We start from the raw sequence: 22,550 nt of genomic DNA, 5'->3' as shown, positions 1-22,550 counted from the left end.
ACAAACCTTGGGGTCTAAGTGGCAAACTCTGAAGAAGACACTGATTGATTCAGTTAGGGAGGTATGTGGTGAAGTTGTCTGCAAGGATAGAAAAATAAGAACATCATGTGGACACAAGAAGTTAAAGAAGCAGTCCTGGAAAAGAAGAAAGCATACCACATGTTCCTAACAGATAAGTTGGCAGATGCTCTAAAAGAATACAGAAAAAAGATGTCTGTAAAAGTAGCTAAACAAAAGTCATGGGAAGAATTTGGTAAGAATATAGCAAATAAATATTAGGAAGGTGGCAAAATGTTCTGGAGGCTATTAAAGAAGCTTAGAAATGGTGGAAAGAGTACTGTAAAAGGAATCAAAGATGATAAACAGACATGAAAACTGAAGATAACGATATCCTAATTGTCTAGAGTAATTACTTTGAAAGACTTAAATGAACCAAGCAGTGACAGAACCATACTAGAAAATTTTCAAGAGGAATGCGAAGAACATATCGATACTTGAGGTGGAAAAAACTGTCTAAAACTTGAAATGTGAAAAGGCAGCTGGAATAGATGATATTCAACCAAAAATGCTTAAGTATGGAGGTATAAAAGTTTTGCAGTTGATGCACTGCATAATTCAGGGGCCTGGTCAGAAGGTCAAATTCCCCATGATTGGAGTAGAGCTCTCATAGTACCCGTCTTTAAAAAAGGCAATAAAAGTGAATGTGAAAATTACAGAGAAATTTCTCTACTAAGTGTTCCAGATAAGATTTATGCAAGCTTACTTGACCATGTTTGGTCTTTAGTTTGGAGTTCCTGTAGAATTAATCCTTTGCCTGATATGTTTACAATACATTTTGTACATGAGATCATTCTTGAGTAGGAGAATATTAAATATTGAAGTTTAGAAAGCTGAATGAAGAGCATGTCCTTATCTTTATAGACAGTTTAATTGAAAAGAGGTTAAAAAAAATTGTGGAAGAGAAACTTGGAGAAGAACGAACTGAGTTCAGGCCAAATAGAAGTTGTCAAGATCAGATTTTCACTTCAAGACAAATAGTTCAAAAGTTGTGGGAATATGACAAGAATCTGTACTTAAGTTTTGTAGATCTGGAAAAGGCATACAACAAGGTGCCCAGAGAAAAACTTCAAAACATCACAATTATATGGAGTGAATGGAACATCATAGAGACAATATATCATCTATATTTAAATTGTCTGTCAGCAGTTAGAATTGAAGGAAATGTGGGAAGACGGTTTGATATAAAATCAGGGGTAAGATAAGGATGCAAATTATCTCCACTCTTATTCATCATCTATATGGATCACATTATGAAAGAAAGTGGCATCAAGCCTGATATTAGAATTGGAGATATCAAACTTAGCTCTTTGCTTTATGCAGATGATGTTGTACTCCTAAACACATCTAGTGCAAGTTTCCAGGATTCACTAACTAAATTGAATAACAGTGGTAACAAATTTGGCATGAAAGGCAGGAGCATATAAAACTTCATCTGCATTCTGAATGGAGATCCTTTACAACAAGTAAAATATTTCAGTTATTTAGGCACAGTTTTGAGTGAAGATGGCAGATTAAATGTAAATAGACAGTAGAATAAGCAAAGCTGGTATTGTGGATAGCCAGCTGAATAAATTTATGTGGAATAAGAGAATAATTAGCCAAAACACCAAACTAGCAGTATACAAGATGGTGTTGTTTAAACCAGTGTTAGGCAATGGATCTGAATTTGGGTTAGAAATAAAGCACTTGATCAAAGACTAGAGACCACAGATATGAGTGTTCCGAGAAAAATTAGGGGTATGAACCAATGGCAGAATCATATTAAAAATGAAGATATTAGAAAGGAACTTGGCATTATTTTCATTCAAGAATGTGTCAGCAGAGCTAATTTAAGGTGGTATGGGCACTTAAATAGAATGGGTGAAGAAAGGTTAGCAAAACCAGTGTTTGATGCCAAGATAGCAGGAAACAGACCCAGAGGAAGATGGATTAATCCAGTCAGAAGTGCCTTAGAAGCATGAAATGTTAGGAATGACAATATTGGAGTGCTTACAAGTAATAGATTGATTTGGAAGAAAATTGTTGATAGGAGATTAATAATAATGTAAACTTAATCATGTAGTGCTGTCATAATAACCTGAACATCCCTTGGGGTGTTCTCAGAAGATTGATGATAATGATTTTATCTTTATCAGTTTTATTTTATACATTTGTTTCTTGATGAAGTATTTGATAAGTTTATTATGCACTTAGAAATATGTTTGTTAAGAGAAACTTGTTTGAAAAAAGTTCTGATAAAAATCTTTCACGATTCACCACTGCTTATTTTTATAAAACAGCAGAATTGAAGGGAAAAAAAAATAGAATGGATATTATTTGAGTCACTTTTAAAAACAATTGGGCAATAACAAATCATCTTTTTTATCAGAATAAGAAAGGCATTATTGGAACTGTCTCCAGACAAGTTATGTAGATTGCTGTCAAATAGCTTTCCATTTCTAAATATCTCATCATTTGAATGCAGAAGTTTGGTCATCATGCTAATTAAATTGGTGCTTTATAAAGTTCTTTTTACGTAAAATTGTTTTAAATTATTTCTAATGGATAAATTTAGAAATTCTAATAATTTCAACTTCATTTATTTTAATAAATGGAAATACAAAAGAACCAGGCTGTAATGGAAAAGTTGCTGGCCCATAATATTAAAAATTTATTTTAAAGAAAATATTGACAAACATACATAACCTGAAATTCTTGAATATTAGCTATTTTTGCATTGCTGTTAAAACTTGGAGGTACATGAAAGTACTGTATTTTTTGTCTTATAAGAAATGCCTTTTGTACCTAAAATTTATTTGAAAATTAGCATGTGTCCTATAAACTGAGCATCTTATACACTGATGTGTTGTTTTTATATATGCACAGCTACAGTGCATCATCACTTATCATTAATGCATGATCAATTTAAATAGTTGCACGGTCATTAACAGTCACACATTTAAACGAGTAATCAATACATTATTATATGTACATTTTTTTTATACCCCATGGATTCTACGAAGCACAGACATAGCTATATGATTGCATTTAAGTATAGTGTGATTGAGTAAAATGACAATAGGGCAGCAAAGCAGCACTTTGTGTCTCCTCCTACAGAAAGAAGAATGGTATGCACTTGGAGGAAACAAGAGCAACAGTTAATAGAAGCAAATTCTAAAAAAACATAATCTCTACAGAAAACCAGCACAATGGGCAGAAATTGAAAATGAATTAAAAACTTGGATAATGAATCAAAGGAGATTGGGTTGTTGTGTATCTACAAAAAAATTATTCAATGAGCAAAATTATTGGCAACAGAAAGAAATATCATTGATTTTACAGGGTTGCCATCATGGTGTTTTAGATTTATGCATGCATGCAAAAATGAAAATATCACAAAAAATGCTAGATGAATTCAAAAAGAAACTTATTGGAAATAAAATTATTCACAGATTGATCATAAATGCTAGAAAACAATGCAGTTTTTAACTTTCACAGATAGTTAATATGGATGAAGTGCCTTTGACTTTTAATGTGCTCTCAAACAAGACTGTTGACTCAAAAGCTATAAAAAAATATTATTGTTAAAACTTTCATAAAAAAAAAATCCATGCTATATGGATGGAACAAAATTTTTAAAATAAAAACAATGCCCAAAGAAAAACTTCCCAGAGGAGTTTACATTCATACTCATGCAAAAGGATGGATGGATGAGGAAGGGATGAAGTTATGGATAAAGAAGGTGTGTCTTGGACATCCTGGCAGTTTACATCTGGAACCTGCTTTGTTAGTATGGGATCAGTTTAGATGCCATAAAATCAAAGCTGTTAAGAATGAACCCCACAAAATGAACACAAAAATAGCTATAATCCCAGGAGGACTCATCTCCATGATTCAACCTTTAGATGTATCAATAAACAAACCATTTAGAAGATTTATGAGGGAAAAATCGGTTAATTGGATGCAATCTCCAAATTTTGAGGAAACATTACAGGTAGAAGAAAGCCTCTTTACCCATTTCACAATTTAGTAGGTGTGAAATGGGTAAAGAGTTCATGAAATGAAGTGAAACCTGAAATTATTATAACAACTTTTCAGAGGTGTGGCATTAGTAATTCTCTTGACAGTACAGAGGATAACTTATTATTTCAAGACAGTGATTACTCAGTTTCTGATGAAGAATCAAGTTCAGAAATTTTTGAGATTTAAGATGAATAAAGATTTGAAAAGAAGATTAATTTATTAAATTTATAAAAATTATTTTGTTTATATATATATATATATATATATATATATATTTATTATATTATATTATTATATGTTAGATTTTTTAATGATTTGATGAATATTAAGAATAATTGTTTTTATCTAGTAAACAGATAATACATGCATTAAAATAAAAAAAAATTAATATTTACATGAAAAATTTGACATAAAAATGTGATGCATCTAATACAATGGTGCATCTTATAAGGCAAAAAATATGGTAATTTTGAGAAATCAAAATCATTGTAAGTTCATATATGTTTTCAATAGAAACATCTTTAGTGCTCATTGTTATATTTCATCTAGAGAGCATTTCCATTACAATTATTTTTAAGGCATTCGATTACTTATTTACTATCATATCACTGCTATTGAACTCTTTGGTTTCACTTTTTTATTTTTTTCATTAAAAACAAAACAATAACTCATGCAATAATCATTAATTTTTCATGTGTTTTATTTATTTAGTGCATTATGGGATATAGAAACAGGACAACAGTGCACCTCCTTCACAGGCCACACTGGAGATGTAATGTCCCTTTCTCTTTCACCAGACATGAGAACATTTGTCTCTGGAGCTTGTGATGCTTCAGCAAAGGTATACATCAGTTGATTTTAGTTGAAAATAAGTAGAGAAGAGTGCATCTCCGTGTATTTGCTCTTTAATGTAAATTATAATAGACAAGAAACTATACTGTATTAAATCCTGTACCCAAGTATAAGCAAAGCAAGCACAATTGATGTGAAATGACTTCACATCAGTTGTCTCAGTATCTCATAATAGAAAGGGCCACTGTCCAGATGGGTTTCAGCCACCTTTATTGAGGTCTCCTCAGTGTGAACTAGAATGTATTTTAATACTAGAATGCTCTTTAATGGATTCTTTCTGTATGAAAAGCAGTAAAATTGCAACACTACCCAGCTATAATGGACTATAAGGCACATCCATTAACTATATTTGAACAGTCACAAGTGCAGTTGTCGTGTTGCTTTGCATATGTATTTCTTAGCTATTTTTATGAAATATAATTTTCAAAAGCAGCAGGAAGGACATTTCATGTGATGCAAGACAAAGAATAGAATTTTGTGTGTAGGTTCAGAAAGTAAAAGTAGTCAGTTAACACAGTCATGAAATAGCTATCAAAGCTGTATGAGAGGCAGTGAGCATAGCAGCAGTATTCTAGTAGAAGAAATGTTTTAATGATAACGAAAAATGAGCTCTGTCATTGTAGTTTTTGCTATTGAGACTGCATTATGATATAAATAAAGTGTTTAATAAAAAATAAGCAATTAAAACCTGACAAGTTTCGAAAGTCGTAAGACTTAAAGAGGGGTACTGGTACAGAAAAGTTTTACACAACAAAACCCTATTAACAATTAATTACACATGATGTTTTGATAACTTCACAACTGTTACATATAATTGATAAACTAGAATACAAACTACAAATTTGTTACAAATCTGTATGCATGTTGGAACATTGCTATTTGTTGCTATCACGTTCTGTGGTATCATGCGTGTTATAACCTAGGTCCACAGCAGTTAAATTTTTGATTAAAGTAGACCATAATTAATGTAAAATTAAGCCTTGATTTTTATTGCAATGTGTAGAGATCCTAATCATTTGTGAGGCTTCTTTAAATTTTGTAAAACAGTTAATCAATATATGACATTTTTGTTTGTTGCAAAAGTACTTGATGGCCTGTAGTAGTTGTGCGGAATGCTTACGAAACTTGTCGGGTTTTAATTACTTATTTTTATTAAACTCTTTATTTACATCATGGCTGTCCAAAATACGGCCCGCGGTGCAATTTTGTGCTGCCCGCCTGTGGGTTTTGATTTTCACGAGTGAAAAAATAAAATAACAATTAGAATCGAATGCATATTAGATATTTTAATTCTATCACTAATCGATAATCTCAACGTTGGTAATTTTATTTTGTGTTTTTACATCACTATATACCCACATGTTTTTCAAATATTAGATGTGTCAAAGAAGTGTTCTTACACTTTTTTTTTATACTAACAAATGAAAAAGGAGAAGATTTTTTTAAATTCTACCAATAGAGAGTACCCGAAATTGAGGAACTTTGGACTAAAGATGTGCTCAGTGCTCGGGAGCACATATCTTTTTGAAAGCATTTTATCAACTCTGAAATTCATTAAATCAAAGTACAGATGTTAGTTGACAGATAATTTTCTTGCAAATTTACTGCGATTGGTCATTACAAGCATTGAAATTGATATAGCTACTTCAGTAAAGGAAGCTGAACTACCACAGAGCTCTCGCTGAAACGAAATAAACAATTATTGTTTCTTGTCTACTGTTTCAATAAAAACTTTTATAAGCACCATGGCTTTTTCTTTCTTATGAAATTTTTGAAGTGCTTGCCAAACCTAACTAACGGTAGGACTCTCCAAGTAATTTAATATATGTACTGTATTTATTATTCTGGATGCAGCCCTCGGATAAATCTTTTTTTTAATGCGGCTCTCGGATTACCTAAGGTTGGACAGCTCTGATTTATATCATAACATGGTCTCAATATCGAAAACTATCCACAGAAACTTACATTTGCAAGCTCTGTCATTGTCAGTGTACGATTTCCCAACATTTCCTTTCTTTCGTTTCCTGCCATTTCCTTTGCTGACTGATCTTGATGACAGTGTTCTCCCCAGATATGTCACTCTTCAGTAGAAGATCATGTTTTTAGTTCATTTTGAAGATTTGAGATAAGTAACCTTTATTTTAGCTGTCATAACATTTCAAAATTTAAACATTGATATAAACATTTTTATAATTTCATACACTTTTAGCTCTTTCTTATGTCTTCCCTTATTGGTTGAATTTCTACTTTTTCATATAGTTATTTTGTATTCTTTTATGCATGGTTTTCTTCACAATTCTGTGAAGAAAACCATAGTACTATTATGTTATACTATTTCCTACCATTTCTCTCATATTCTGTTTTCTGTCATGTTTCAGCTACAGATGTCTCTCTAAATTTATCATTCTTCAGTAGGAATATTATCTTGGCTATAAAATATTGAATATTTATTAAGGCTTTTTTCCCCTCTCAAGTAGCCATGCAGATTGTGAAATTGGGGGAGTCAGAATTCCATGTGCAATACTAGTTGACCTTGATTAACCTTTTTCTACCTCTGTTTTTTACTCCTTTTCTGCTATAGCTAACAGAATTTGGATTTTCATCCATGTCAGTATTAATTTGGTGTAAACTCAGGTGTCAGTACAAATCTCTAAAAAGATTAATAAGGTTCCAGAGTTAAAATCTTAAAAAAAAAAAAAATGAAATTATACAGTGATTAAAAATATCTAGTTTAGTACTTCTAAATATATTTCATATTTGCCAATTACTTGAAATTCTGCATTGGGCTGGGTGAATGATATGAACAGATTTACTGAAGCTGGTGAGAATTTTAAAAAGCCATTATCCAGCTGAATGCCCATATCTTCTCAAGTGTTTATTTACTAGGAATGAAGAGGATAGTTTTTTTTCCCCTTTTACTGTATTTTGTTCCATAAGTATTATGATGTCATCATCGCATTAGCAATGATGACATCATCAAATTCCTGATATGTCCCTGCAATTAATGTACAGGATATGATAGTACTAATTGAAAAACTTACATCATTACTAACTTCCTATCTACAATTTTCCTCCAAATCAATCTGTTACCTGTCAAAACTACAACATTACCAGATCTTATATTTCTGTCTTCTAAGTCACTTTTTACTGTGTCAATTCACCTACATCTTGGTCTTCCTCTGGGTTTTTTTCCTGCCAGTCTGGCAGAGAACACAAGTTTTGCTAATCTCTCCTCTCCCATTCTGTTTAAGTGACTATGCCACCTGAGATTAGCTCTGCGAATGCATTCCTGGATGCTAACAATGCCAAGTTCTTTCCTAATATACTCATTTTTAATGTGATAATGACTCATCTATTCACTCCACTAATCTTTCTCAGAACTCTCATATCAAAGATTTCCAGTCTTTAAGTTTTTTATTTCTAATTCAGCTCTCAGATTCGTATGTTAAAATTGGTTTGAACACTGTCTTGTATACAGCTAATTTAGTGTTTTGACTAATTTCTTTCTTATTCCATATAAATTTATTCAGTTGACTTCCTACCATACCGGCTTTGTTATTCTGTTGTCTGTTTCCATATTTAATTTACCATCTTCACTAAAAATTGTGATTAAGTAGCTGAAATGTTTTACTTGTTCTATAGGTTCTCCATTAATGATGATGGTTGGTATTTTTAATGTTTCTGCCGATTTTTAATTCTCTCTCTCTCTTGTTATTGCTGATTTTCATATCAAATTTATTACAAGTCATTCAACTTAGTCAGGGAATCTTGCAATCTTGTACTGGATTTATTTAAAAAAGTCTTAACATTATCTGCATAAACTAAAGAGCTGAGGTTACTGCTTTCCTTCATATAGATAATGAATAACAGAGGGGATAATGTGCATCCTTGTCTGAAACCAGATTTAACATCAAACCATCTTCCCATTTTAACTGCTGACTTTCAACTCAGATAAAGACTAAGTATATTGCTTGATATAATACCTCATTGAAACCATATAACTGTATTGTTTTGAATAGCTTTTCTCTGGGCACCTTGTCGTAATCCTTTTCCAGATCTATAAAACTTACTTACAGATCTGTGTTATATTCCCATGATTTCCTCAACTATTTGTCGTAAAGTGAAAATCTGATCCTGACAGCCTCTATTTGGCCTAAATTCAGGTTGTTCTTCACCAAGCTTCCCTTCCACAATTCTTCTCAACTATTTATCAAGTATACTTGCATAAATCTTACCACTCAGTAGGGAAATACCTCTGTAATTCTCAGATTCTCTTTTATTTCCCTTTTATATATGGGTACTATGAGAGCTTTACTCCAATCATCTGGAATTCATCTCTCTGTCTATGCCTTTTGAACTATGCAGTGCAGCCACTGCAAGACTTTTATAACTCCATATTTGAGCATTTCTGGTCGAATATCATCTACTCCAGCTGCCTTTCTACATTTCAGACTTTTGATGACTTTTTCTGTTTCAAGTATGGATATGTATACTTGGATATGTATTCAAGTATGGATATGATTGCATGCCTGCTGAGTGTTTTTTTACCACTATGCTGTCAACGATTATTTTATTTAGCAATTTTTTGAAGTAATTGCTCCATACATTAAGGATATCTTTTTCTCCAGTTTTCATGTCACCTTTATCATCTCTATAGTTCGCCCACTATTTGTAGATCTCTCCTTGGCATTTTGCCAAGAATAGTCGATTCATGCTGAAGGGGAGAAAGAAATGAAGAATGTACAAATTGGTCGCCAACATGCGAAATCACTTTCTTTCTTGTCTGTCGCTGTACTAGTACTAGATTGATTTTTGTTGTCGCTTTTTTGCATTATTTTTTATTATTAATTTATATGATGGATCCAGTACAGTCAACAAGTTCTGTTGTTGTTTAACAACAAAACTTGTTGACTGTAGTTTCAGTAGCTCTTGCAAAAGAATATTGAATAATGTGCTGACATTCTGCAAAAAAGAATTGTCTCCTTGTTCCCCTTTCTCAAGTCATAAAACGTGCAAGTGCAATTGCGGGCATATCGGGATCGACTGTTAAAAGAATTCATAGAGAATCAAAAGGTAAACCAAAATTTAAATCTCCTAAAAAAAAAGCGGTAGAGTAAAGAAAACCATCGAAACCATAGCTTTGAATGATTTTGATGTAGACGTTATAAGAAGAACTATTCACGAATTTTACGTGGTCGAGAAAAGAATGCCAACTGTTCTGAAATTGATTCCTGTGCTTAATGAAAAAATTAATTTTCCTTGGAAAAGAGAAACTTTAAGGAAAATACTTCATGAAATCGGATTTTGTTTTAAAAAGTCCCAGAATAAAAATAAACTTATCATGGAGCGAAGTGAGATTGTTTTATCTAGAACGCAGTGTTTGAGAGCAATAAGACGTTTCAGGGAGGAGAAAAGACCGATTGTGTATCTAGATGAAACTTGGATTGATAGTAATTTATGTTCTGAAGACTGCCAACATTTTGGCAGTCTTCAGAACAGGCGACTGAAAGTATTACAGTTCAAAACTGGGGAAAATATCTTTCATGTCACCTCATTGGAAAATATGTATTGGGACAGAGATGGAATTATCAAAAAATTATGCGAACCTTTGGTGATATCAGTTTAAGTGAAAGTGATGGCGATTCGGACACTGATTCAGATGACTATGAAGATTAAAAGGATTTGATAATGGTATTTTTTTCCAACCTTTTTTTGCATGGGTTTGTTAAAAGAGTCACAACAAGTCATAAATAATTGATCAGTTTAGGACATTAAAGTGTCTCAGTTCTCTCATCTGTAAGTTTTGAATATCTAAGTTCATTTTGAAAAATTTCTGGTTTTCTGTATAATTATTTTTATTTTATAAAAAACTTTCTTAAAAATAAACTTAGTTAAATTTTTGTTTTATGCTATACCTTTTTTAATTTTATTAATACTCTACGTACATTTTTCCAACTGTTATACAAGCAAAATAGTTGCACCTTTAAAAACTACAATGTTCGTAAAAGAAAAGCTCAATTTTCCGACCTGTAATAATAAACAAACACATCCCAGAAGACAGATTGATTACCCTATTATCAGAATGGATTCTCCTTTTTCTGACATGCGCAGAATTGTCGAGGGACCTCTAATCGGTGGGCGAACTATAATTCCTTTTACAGCACTCTTTCCTCCATTTCTGAGTTTTTTTTTTAACAGCCTCTAGATGATTTTGCCATCTTCCTGATATTTGTTTTCTAAGTTATTTTCAAAGTCTTTCCATGACTTTTGTTTAACTAGTTTTACACATTGTTTTGCCTTCTTACATTTCTCTCTGTATTCTCCAAGAGCACAAGCTGACTTATTTGCCAGGAACTTTTGATATGCTTTCTTCTTTTCTTTCACTGCCTCTTTAACTTCCTGTGTCCACCAGGGAGTTTAGATTTTTTTATCCTTGCACACAACCTCACCACATGCCTCTCTGGCAGAATTAATCAATGTTTTCTTCAGAGTTTGCCACTGAATCTCCAAGGTTTGATTCCTGTTCTCAAACTCTTTCATTTTCTTTTCAATAATTTTTCTGTATTTTAGTCTACAGTTCACATCTTAGAGCTGCTCAACTTTTATTCGCTTTAAAACTTTCTTGTATGTTCTTCTTTTCAATATGAAATGCAATTTTATTCTGCTCAAGACTAAATGGTGATCACTTCCAATTTTAAATCCGCTGTGCAATCTGGTGTCCTGCACCAGAGAAAAAACATGAGTATTGACAACAACATAGGTCAGTGAGACTTTTTCTATTCTTTGCCTCTTCTCTCCATGTGAATTTGTGCTTATTTTTATGTTGGAACATGGTATTAGTAATAACCAATCCATGTCCTTAGCAGAAATTCAATAGGTATTTGCCATTATTATTAGCTTTGCTCTTTTCTCCAAATTTTCCCAAAATATTTTTATATATCTGACAATCATTTCCTAATCTACTATTTAGATCCCCAACAAGGACCAACTTTTCCTTTTTCATTGTGTTAGTTGATTTCTCTAAAGCCTGAAAAAAATTCCTTATGTTGATAGTACTGATCTTGAACTCTGGTGATGTTGCGTTGGGATGTGTTTCAGGATTTGTTCCAGCAGTGACTTTTTGCTGTTCGCCCTGATTCCCTGGAAAAAACAACAAGGACCTTGTTAATCAGGCAATGCCCCAGCCGGCATGAAATTCTGTCACGTTGTACCATCATGAAATTATGCTACAACGTGACAGAATTGGCAGAGAAGATGAGGACTGGACATTAAGCATTGATGACATTTCTTTTTATAATAAGACCACCATTCATTTGTATAAATGAATTGACCTTATATGCAATGGTGTGTAGTAATAACTGGCTTGCTTAAAAACACTCACAAAAGTATGGGTGTATTGTAAGTTTTACTGATTTACAATTCAGAATACAAAAATTTCAAACAATATTTCTTTGTTGTAATTTCTATATAGCCAATTGAGCTCTTGTGTCCATAGCAATTCTCTGGTAGCAGTTCAACCACAATTTGACAAATGGATTTGCATCCTGATATGCTAACTTTTTTCCTAATAAATTTATTGTCATTGAATCTGGTATGTGATCTATTGTTAAACTAGGCCTCTCCCTTGAGCAAATTACATTCATTAAACTGAAACCTCTTTCAGCTTCACATTAGTGATTGAAATAGTGCTGTCTTTTTAGCTTTTTGAATGCATGTAGGGACATTATTATCTATATAATCTTGAGTCATTCAAATGAATTTCATATTTTAAAATTTCACTTAAATGGTATAAATTTTACTTTTTTTTCACGATTCATTGTGAAGTTGGCTCCTTGTAAGCCAAGTAGATGGTTCTAATAAATTGAAATAATTTTAAATTTTCATCTTATAAAAGATGTAAATTCATGCGTTAAATTATATTTTCTTGGAACATATTCCTAGGAAGGGCATCAAATTTATTGTTATTAAGAGAGACCTACAAGAAGTCAGAGATTCGAGGGAGGCCACATACTACGTTCACCAGTTGTCATACTTGTTCTTGAATCCATTTACACTGCTTGCACACATACACAGCATCCAATGGCAATTGATTCCAATCATGCACCAATCTGTGAGAGAAAAATCTAGATCTTTCCCCCTTCTTGGTTGCAGTCATTCTCAACTTCCAAGGATGCCCTCTCATCCTTTCTCCACCCTCCTTAAAATGAAATATTTCTTCAACTGAAATCCTCTATAATCCTTTCAGAAGTTTGTTAGTGTCTGCAGTCTAAAAATTCTCAATCTGTCTTCATAATCAGTACTCCACAATCCTGATATCATTTTTAACACACTCCTTTGCATTCTCTCCACTGTATCAGAATCACAATGGAAACCAGGAGACCAGATCTGCGCACAGTAGTCTAGGTGAGGTCTTATCAAGGCCTTGTAAAGAAGCAAAATAACATCTTTACATATCAAACAAGGTTCATTTCAGCATTGCAATTATCTTTTGAGTTGTATTTGCAATCTTTGGTACATGGCCCCTGAATTTTAACTTCTTATCTACTAACACTCCAAGATCCCTTGCCTGATCAGTTCCTTCTAGCATAATCCAAATATAATACACATTGGATATCTAATCACACCAAAGTACGTGACTTTACATTTACTAACAAACATTTTCTCATGCCCACAATTACAGCCTATTTAAGTCTTGCATACTGCATATCAGCAGCATTCCTGATTATCCTACTTATCTTTGCATCATCAGCAAATAGCTGTATGTCGCTTGTCAAATCCTTCCCAATATCATTAATGTACAGATTGAATAACAGTGGACCAAGCACTGATTCTTGTGGTAACCACTGGTTACCTTAATCTTGCATACTCACATTCTCCATTACCACTTTTTTGATATGTCAGCAATCCTCTTATCCATGCTAATATTTGATGATCCAATCCCATAATCTTTAATTTATGCAACAGTCTTCCATGTTGTATTCTGTCAAAAACCTTAGCAAAATTAAAAAGTATCATGGTGTATCCATTTCCCTTGTCTAGCTCAGTGGTAACATTATTATAGAATGTGAGCAAATTGATAAAACAAGACCTTTGGAAACCCATGCTGTTCATTGCAAAGTAAAGATTCACTGTCAACCCATTTCTGAAAGCAAGCCCTAACCCACTTTTCCAAAATCTTCACCACCACCACTCCTGAGATTGGTCAGTAGTTGGATATGTTGGTCTTTGCACCACCCTTGTGCAATGGGATTACCATGCATTCTTTCCACTCCTGTGGAATCTTCCCTCTTCTGAGGCTCAAATTATATAGCCTGGTCAAAGGAACAGCCAGTTCAACTGGACACTCTTTTAGCATCGATGCCAATATCCATCAGTCCCTATTGCTGAATTCTTATTTGGTTTGTGCATCAGCTCTAATACCTCCTCCTTATACACCTTAGTTTCTGCATCCAGTGAAGAAGCAGCAGTGAGCTTAATGTTGCTTACACCAGGTTGATAGCTTTAGTAAAATAGGCATTCATTAGTTGAATAACCTCTTCTGCATTTGTTATTCTCACACCATCTGCATTCAGCAGAGTTATTTTTTTGTCTTCCATCTGTCCCTGTGTGATCTGTCAGTCCTGATTTTCCATAATGACAGTTGTGAATGTGTTTCTTGTGTTCTCCTGATTGTCCTTAACTTCCATAATTACAGTCACAAGGCACCTTATATTTTCCAGGGTGTGATAGCAAATGGGTTTTATCCTTCAGGAAGTGAATCAATTCTAGTTTAAAATGTGGTTTTAATGTGGTGTGTGAAGGCCATATTTCTGTAGTACTTCAACTCTCTTCAGATATTCCCCTTATGTATATGAGAGAAATAATGTGCTTGTGTATTGGGAGGGGGCACAGCTCCTACAAGGAGCTGTAGCTATTAGCAAAAAGAAAAAACTTTTTTTTGATTAGCAGCCAACTGAAGATAGTTTTAACTATCTTCAATTGGCTGTAAGAGATGCATCATTGTAAAAATACATCACTGTATTTAGTATTTTTAGGATTCCATACTGTTAGGCTGATTGTATCATTGTTTATGCAGATACTTTATAGTGGGTTTTGGCTTTCTCATCATCATCATCATCATCATCAGATTCCTGCCATGTACCCTCAAGGGGTGTACAGGATATGACAGTACTACATGAAAAAATTACATCATTACTAACTTCCTATCTACAATTTTCCTCCAAATCAGTCTGTTACTTGTCAAGATTCCAACATTATCAGATCTTATATTTCTATCGTCTAAGGCACTTTGTACCGTATCAATCCCCCTATATCTTGGTCTTCCTCTGGGTCGTTTTCCTGCCAACCTGGCAGAGAACACTTGTTTTGCTAATCTTTCCTCTCCCATTCTATTTAAGTGACCATACCATCTGAGATTAGCTCTGCTAACGCATTCCTGGATGCTGACAATGTCAAGTTCTTTCCTAATATCCTCATTTTTAATATGATATTGCCATTGATGCCATCTGTTCACGCCTCTAATCTTTCTTAGGACTCTCATATCTGCGGTCTCTAGTCTTTGGTCAAGTGTTTTACTTCTGACCCAGCTCTCAGATCCATAAGTTAAAATTGGTTTGAACACAGTCTTGTATACAGCTAATTTAGTGTTCCGACTAATTTCTTTCTTATTCCATATGAATTTATTCAATTGACTTCCCACGATACCAGCTTTGCTGATTCTGTTGTCTATTTCTATATTTAGTTTACCATCTTCAGTAAAAATTGTGCCTAAGTAGCTGAAATGTTTTACTTGTTCCACAGGTTCTCCATTCACAACACAGTTGACATTTTCAATGATTCTGCCTATTTTCATTGTCTTTGTCTTTTTATTGCTGACCTTCATACCATATCTATTACAACAGCTATTCAATTTAGTCAGAGAATCTTGCAGACTTGTAGCGGATTTATTTAGAAGTATAACATCATCCGCATAAAGCAAAGAGCTGACATTAACATCTCCAATTTTGATATCAGGTTTAATACCACATTCCTTCATAATGTGATCCATATAGATAATGAATAACAGAGGGGATAATGTACATCCTTGTCTCACACCAGATTTAACATTAAACCATCTTCCTGTACTTCCTTCAATTCTAACTGCTGACTCACAACTCAAATAAAGACTAAGTATTGCTTGATATAATGCCCCATTGACACCATATAACTGCAGCGTATTGAATAGCTTCTCTCTTGGCACCTTGTCATATGCCTTTTCCAAATCGACAAAACTTAAATACAGATCTTTGTTATATTCCCATGCTTTCTCGACTATTTGTCGTAAAGTGAAGATCTGATCCTGACAGCCTCTATTTGGCCTGAATCCAGCTTGTTCTTCACCAAGCTTTTCTTCCACAATTCTTCTCAACCGTTTCTCAAGTATACTTGCATAGATCTTGCCAGGAACACTCAGTAGGGAAATACCTCTGTAATTCTCACATTCAGTTTTATTTCCCTTTTTATATATGGGTACTATGAGAGCTCTACTCCAATCATCGGGAATTCGTCCCTCTGTCCAGGCTTTCTGAACTATGCAGTGCAGCCACTGTAAGACTCTTATACCACCATACTTCAGCATTTCTGGTCGAATATCATCTACTCCTGCTGCCTTTCCACATTTCAAGCCTTTGATGGCTTTTTCTACTTCAAGTATGGATATGTATTCCTGACTGCATGCCTGCTCAGTGTTTTTTATCACTGTGCTGTCATCACCGCTTGTTTCATTTAGCAGTATTTCAAAGTAATTACTCCATACTTCAAGGATATCTTTTTCTCCTGTTTTCATTTCACCTTTATCATCTCTAATTCCTTTTACAGCACTCTTTCCTCCATTCCTAAGCTTCTTCAACAACCTCCAGAATATTTTGCCACCTTCTTGATATTTATTTTCTATATTCTTGCCAAAGTCCTCCCATGACTTTTGTTTAGCTAGATTTACACACTGTTTAGCTTTCTTACATTTGTCTCTGTATTCTGTAAGAGTAAAAGCTGACTTATTTGCCAGGAACTTTTGATATGCTTTCTTCTTTTCCTTTACTGCCTCTTTAACTTCCTGTGTCCACCAGGGAGTTCTGATTTTTTTATCTTTGCACACAACCTCACCACATGCCTCTCTGGCAGAATCAATCAATGTTTCCTTCAGAGTTTGCCACTGAATCTCCAAGGTTTGATTCCTGTTCTCAAACTCCTTCATTTTCTTTTCAATAATATTTCTGTATTTTAGTCTACAGTTTACATCTGAGAGCTGCTCAACTTTTATTCGCTTTAAAACTTTCTTACATGTTATTCTTTTCAATATGAAATTCAATTTTATCCTGCTCAAGACTAAATAGTGATCACTTCCAATTTCAAATCCTCTGTACACTCTGGTGTCCTGCACCAGGGAGAAAACATCACTATCAACAATAACATAGTCAATGAGACTTTTCTTATTCCTAGCCTCTTCTATCCATGTGAATTTGTGCACATTTTTATGTTGGAACATGGTGTTAGTAATAACCAGTCCATGTCCTGAGCAGAAATCCAACAGATATTTGCCATTATTATTAGCTTTGCTCTTTTCTCCAAATTTTCCCAAAATATTTTTGTATGTCTGACAATCATTTCCTACTCTACTATTTAGATCCCCAACAAGGACCAACTTTTCCTTTTTCATTGTGTCAGTTGCTTTTTCTAAAGCCTCAAAAAATTCCTCCACTTCTACCTTAGTAGAACCTTCTGTGGGACCATAGGCACAAATAAGTCTCATTGTCCAGTTCCCCATTCTCATATTTGCCCACATTACTCTACTTGAGACTGACTGCCATTCAAGAAGATTAGCCTCGTATTTTGTGTTGAATACTATGGCTACTCCTTCTTTTCCTTGATTGTTATTGCCTGAATATAACATTTTGTATTTATTGCTCAAAAAGATCTCACCAGTTTTGGTCTTTTTTGTTTCAGTCACCCCTATTATGTCGATCTGGTACTTATCTAATTCCTCAGCTAGCTCCATTTCTTCGCCATTCAGGCTTCTTACGTTGATAGTACCGATCTTTAACTCTGGTGATGTTGAGTTGGGGTTTGTTTTCAGATTTGTTCCAGTAGCTGACTTTTCGCTGTTCGCCCTGGTTCCCTGGCGAAAACAACGGGGGCCTTGTTTAACCGGGCGACGCCCCAGCCGGCATGAAATTTTGTCATGTTGTACCATCATTTTTTATTTTGGTTTAACCAATAAGAATACAATTTGGTCGGCTAAATCCCAAATTGCCAGCCCATCCTCGTTCGTTCAGTATCAAAGTAGATACCCAACAGGGTGCACCACGAGAAGGTGAGGATTGGACATTAGGTCAGAAGCCCTGGTCGGTTCTCCGCATTCCTTTAAAGGCTATGTGGAGGTCTCCTCTCAGTTATACAGCTTTGACCCTTAAGCACCCCTGTGGTAAACTCTAAAAAGTGAGAGATCAGTAAACTTTTCATTTACTGGTTCATTTTTAAAGTTTCGCGATGTGTCAACTTTACTATTTTGTTAAAATAATGTGGGATGTGTTAAATTGTCTGTACCTATAAAACCACATAAATTGGCAGATCAGATTCATACCACAAGTATCACATAAGTATTTCTTATTTCTTTCCAATATATTCATATACCTTGAAAACAATTACTAATTTCCCCCCAAAACTATTAAACTATTATATTATGTTTATTTAATCTTTATCTGTAAAATAAGACAGATTGTAATAAAAAAAAAGTTTAATTAAATGACTATACAGACATAATTATTTACATAAAGAAAAGTGTAAAAGGTACACTTTTTCTCTCACCCACCCACCCACTCACTTGAAATTTAAATTCAGGAATTAAAAAAATCCAACAATAAATAAAACAAAGGATGCAAATTGCTTTACCAGTCCTCTCTAAGATTAAACAAACTATAGGTTTTTACTACAGTTAGTAAACAACAAACAAAGAACACAAATTCCATTAGTAATTCTCTTTAGGATCGAACAACCATAACATTATTATACAATCAGTTCCGATAAAGAATCTTCTCAATCTAGCACAAAGTTAACACTGTAAATAAAGAAATTCATCCTACCTCTATATCCTCAATACAAGTAACTCTCAAGAAAATTACCTTACTCTAGAAAGTTAAGCATGGAGATTAAATACATAGAAGAAACTGTTGCTTTACAGTTCTCTAAACAAATTTTCATTACATGAGTTCAGATCTTTTTTTTTTTAATCTGAATCAAAGACTTCTTTACATCTTCAATGTCATGTATGATACACACTATTTAGAAGAACACATATACTTTCTGCTTGAGACAATGTTGTTCTGTCTTCATTTCATTTGTTGACAGAAAACAAAAACAGGATTAAGTAAAAAAAAATGCATGAATTTTCTCTTTCCAAATTGATTCACTGTATGTTCCTTTACAACAAGATCCATATTCAAGACATTCTTCGAGATTATCTTCTGGTGGTTGTACACCATTTGAAAGAAATAAATATTTTCAGATAAATCCGCACGTCTTTTAATATGTTCCTATTCTTCTATCAAAAATGTCTATCTATAACCCAGCCATGTTTTTCTTCATGTCCACACTGCTTTTCTCATCTGCACATACATGCATGAGCTTCAAACTACTGGTATTGATTGAAATGCATTAACTTAAACTATGTATATTTTCAAGTCGATGTGTTTGTTTCCCATTGCCATTATAAAATATTGCCAAAGTTAGCAATATTTTATGAGGTAGTTTGAAAAGTTTGGTAAAAAAAATAAGTTAAACACATTTTTTTTGAAAAAAATCACCTTTATTTCTCAACATAGTCTCCATTGAAGTCTATACATTTGGTCCAGCAAGTTTCCAGTTTTTTCTTTTTTTGCTTCAGTGATGTTTGTGTATTTCAGTCTACACTTACCTCCAAAAACTGCTCAACCTTGATTCATTTTAAAACTTTCTGTCACACTCTTCTTTTCAATATGAAATTCAATTTTGTCCTGCACAAAACTAAATAGTGATCGCTTCCTATTTCAAATTCTCTGTATAACTCCTGTGTCCTGAACCAGTGGGAAAACATTCTATAAATTATAACATAGTTAATGAGACTTTTCTTATTTCTTGCAGCTTCTCTCCAATGGAATTTGTGCACATTTTTATGTTGCAACATGGTGTTTGTAATAAATCTTAAAACTAATTCATGTTCTGAACAGAAATCCAGCAGGCATTTAGCATTATTATTAGCTTTGCACTTTTCTCCAAATTTTTCCAAAACATTTCTATATGTCTGGTAATCATTTCCAACGCTGCTATTTAGATCTCCAACAAGGACCAACTTTTCCTTTTTTATTGAGTCCGCTGCCTTCTCTAATGCATCAAAAAAATTCCTCCATTTCTTCCTTGGTAGAATCTTCTGTAGGACCATAAGCACAAATATGCTTACCTGGTTGGCTGAGTGGTTAGCGTATCTGAATCAAAGACTTCTTTACATCTTCAATGTCATGTATGATACACACTATTTAGAATGCAGACCTGTTTCTGAATTCACAGAAGAATTTTCTTTGGCTATTTAACATAAATTGTTTCTGTATTTCTTCAGTTCATGTGAAATGTGTTGTTGTCTGATTATTTTATTGGCTTCCTTGCTGCTCTGCATCTTTGAGTAGCATGAATATCAAGACAATCAGATAAAATGGGGGAAAATGTTTGTTATAAAGTGCATGTATAAATCTGCAAGACACTTTTTGAAATCTGCCACTGCTTTATAACATTTTCCTAACCTGATTAAATACAGCCATCTCATTCTACCAAAAATCTGTGAGACTCATCGTGACATCAACAGCAAAACAATCAAGATCTTCCTCACCACACTCACCATGTCCATAGATCAATTGGGGGCTATAAAGTCATACTATTATGAGCTCAATCTATTTTGTCTTCCCATTGTGCCTTGGTGACCAAGGCAAAATATTGGCTAATGATAACTGCACAAAAAAAAGTATTAACTTTTTGTATCCCCAAACATTTGTTTCTTCATTCAGAAGTTCTCTTTAAATAATAAAAATGTATGATTGGGGGGGGGGGGGGGTTAAATCATCGTGTCATATCTACATCAAATTTCATGCTTAATCTTGTATGATATAAATGTGTTGTTTATGCCATGTGCTTTTGTCTGCAACATATGGAATGTGCCTGTTAAAGTTGATAATTACTCACAGGTATTTAATTTCACAGACCACATGAAATTAAAAATTTTTCACGTGGTCTGTGAAAAAAAATTTGTAATCTGTGAAAGTTTTTTCACAGATTAGGAAATGTCAGGCAAAGTTGTTTGCCTGACATTTCCTAATGCATCTGATATATCTCATATGAGATATTAGATATTTGATAAGGATATATTAGAATTGAAATGTTAATACTTGATATTAAGTCTGTCATTAAACATGCATATGCTCAATGATAGTGAGTCAGCTGGTTTTGTATGGAAGTGGCAATGTTTTTTTGTCTTGGAAACTTTTGACTTTTACAAAAGACATAAACATGATATACTTATCCTTGAGGCTTTGGTCATAATCCCAAACTAATTCCAACAAATACATATCTGCCAAACTCTTCTGATAGTTTGACTCATTACTCTTCTCTTTTGTATTTTCCCAGTGTTCAAAATGACACTGAATTCTATACAACCAGTGTTTCTTATGTTATACATAAGAAACACTGGTTTCTTATGTATAACAAAAAAAGAAAACTGATTTTTTGCAGAATTAAAAATCTGAGCAATGGGTGCTGAAATATTTTGAGTTATTCATGTGCAACATGCCTGTCATTTTCAGGTTTATGTCGCACATCATCCCACATTTGAGAAGTTCTTAACTCTAAAGCAGCAAACTAAATTATATAGAAGTCAGATAACTTACTTTCATTTTACCCTTTAAATTAAGTGCTAGATTTGTTTGTCTTATATTTAAATATCTACAAAGACATATTGTATTTTTATAGTTATGGGATATCAGAGATGGTGTATGCAAACAGACATTTCCTGGTCATGAATCTGACATCAATGCAGTTACAGTAAGTTTTTGTTCTTGTTTTATAAATTAATGTTTACACAATATATATATATATATATATATATATATAAATAAAAAAAATGAATTGCATATTGCACTTCAATTTCATTATCAAGTTCTTTTGGAGCACTTCATAGACATTTGTTACAGAGCAGCTGATAGGGAAAGAACAAGAGTTCATTCTTTGAAGTTGCATGTTGGAAATTTGAGCATAGAATTAAAAAAGGATTGTGTGTGTGTGTGTGTGTGTGTGTGTGTGTGTGTGTGTGTGTGTGTGTGTGTGTGTGTGTGTGTGTGTGTGTGTTTTCATAGAGTGGAACTGAAAGTTAGGTATGGCCAGGACTTAAATTTTGTGCTGACTCACCAATCAAGCAAATATTTCACTAATCAGATGTCCCATTCGGTGGAGTACTTTGGTACTTATATCATAGTCACATGTTGAATCCCAGATATAGCCAGTTTATAAGCTGTTGTTAATGCCATTTTTACCTTGTGCAACTACTAATGTTGAAGTAAATATGTTTTGATTTTTAGAAATAC

General features: G+C 33.5%; 1 protein-coding gene across 1 annotated transcript in view; it reads left to right on the top strand.

Annotated features, from left to right (window-relative positions):
* Positions 1 to 22,550, top strand: part of LOC150107781 (guanine nucleotide-binding protein G(I)/G(S)/G(T) subunit beta-1) — a 139,462-nt gene that overhangs the window by 88,480 nt on the left and 28,432 nt on the right. The window contains exons 6-7 of the mRNA XM_090392045.1: positions 4,774 to 4,903; positions 21,940 to 22,011. Coding sequence (XP_090248171.1) covers positions 4,774 to 4,903; positions 21,940 to 22,011 — 202 coding nt within the window. The remainder of the gene's footprint in view (positions 1 to 4,773; positions 4,904 to 21,939; positions 22,012 to 22,550) is intronic.

This window comes from Typopeltis vanoorti, chromosome 4 (genome assembly GCF_054136105.1).
Source record: "Typopeltis vanoorti isolate ZY-2024b chromosome 4, IOZ_Tvanoo_1.0, whole genome shotgun sequence".
NCBI lineage: Eukaryota > Metazoa > Arthropoda > Arachnida > Uropygi > Thelyphonidae > Typopeltis > Typopeltis vanoorti.
This window is presented reverse-complemented; position numbering and strand designations above follow the sequence as displayed.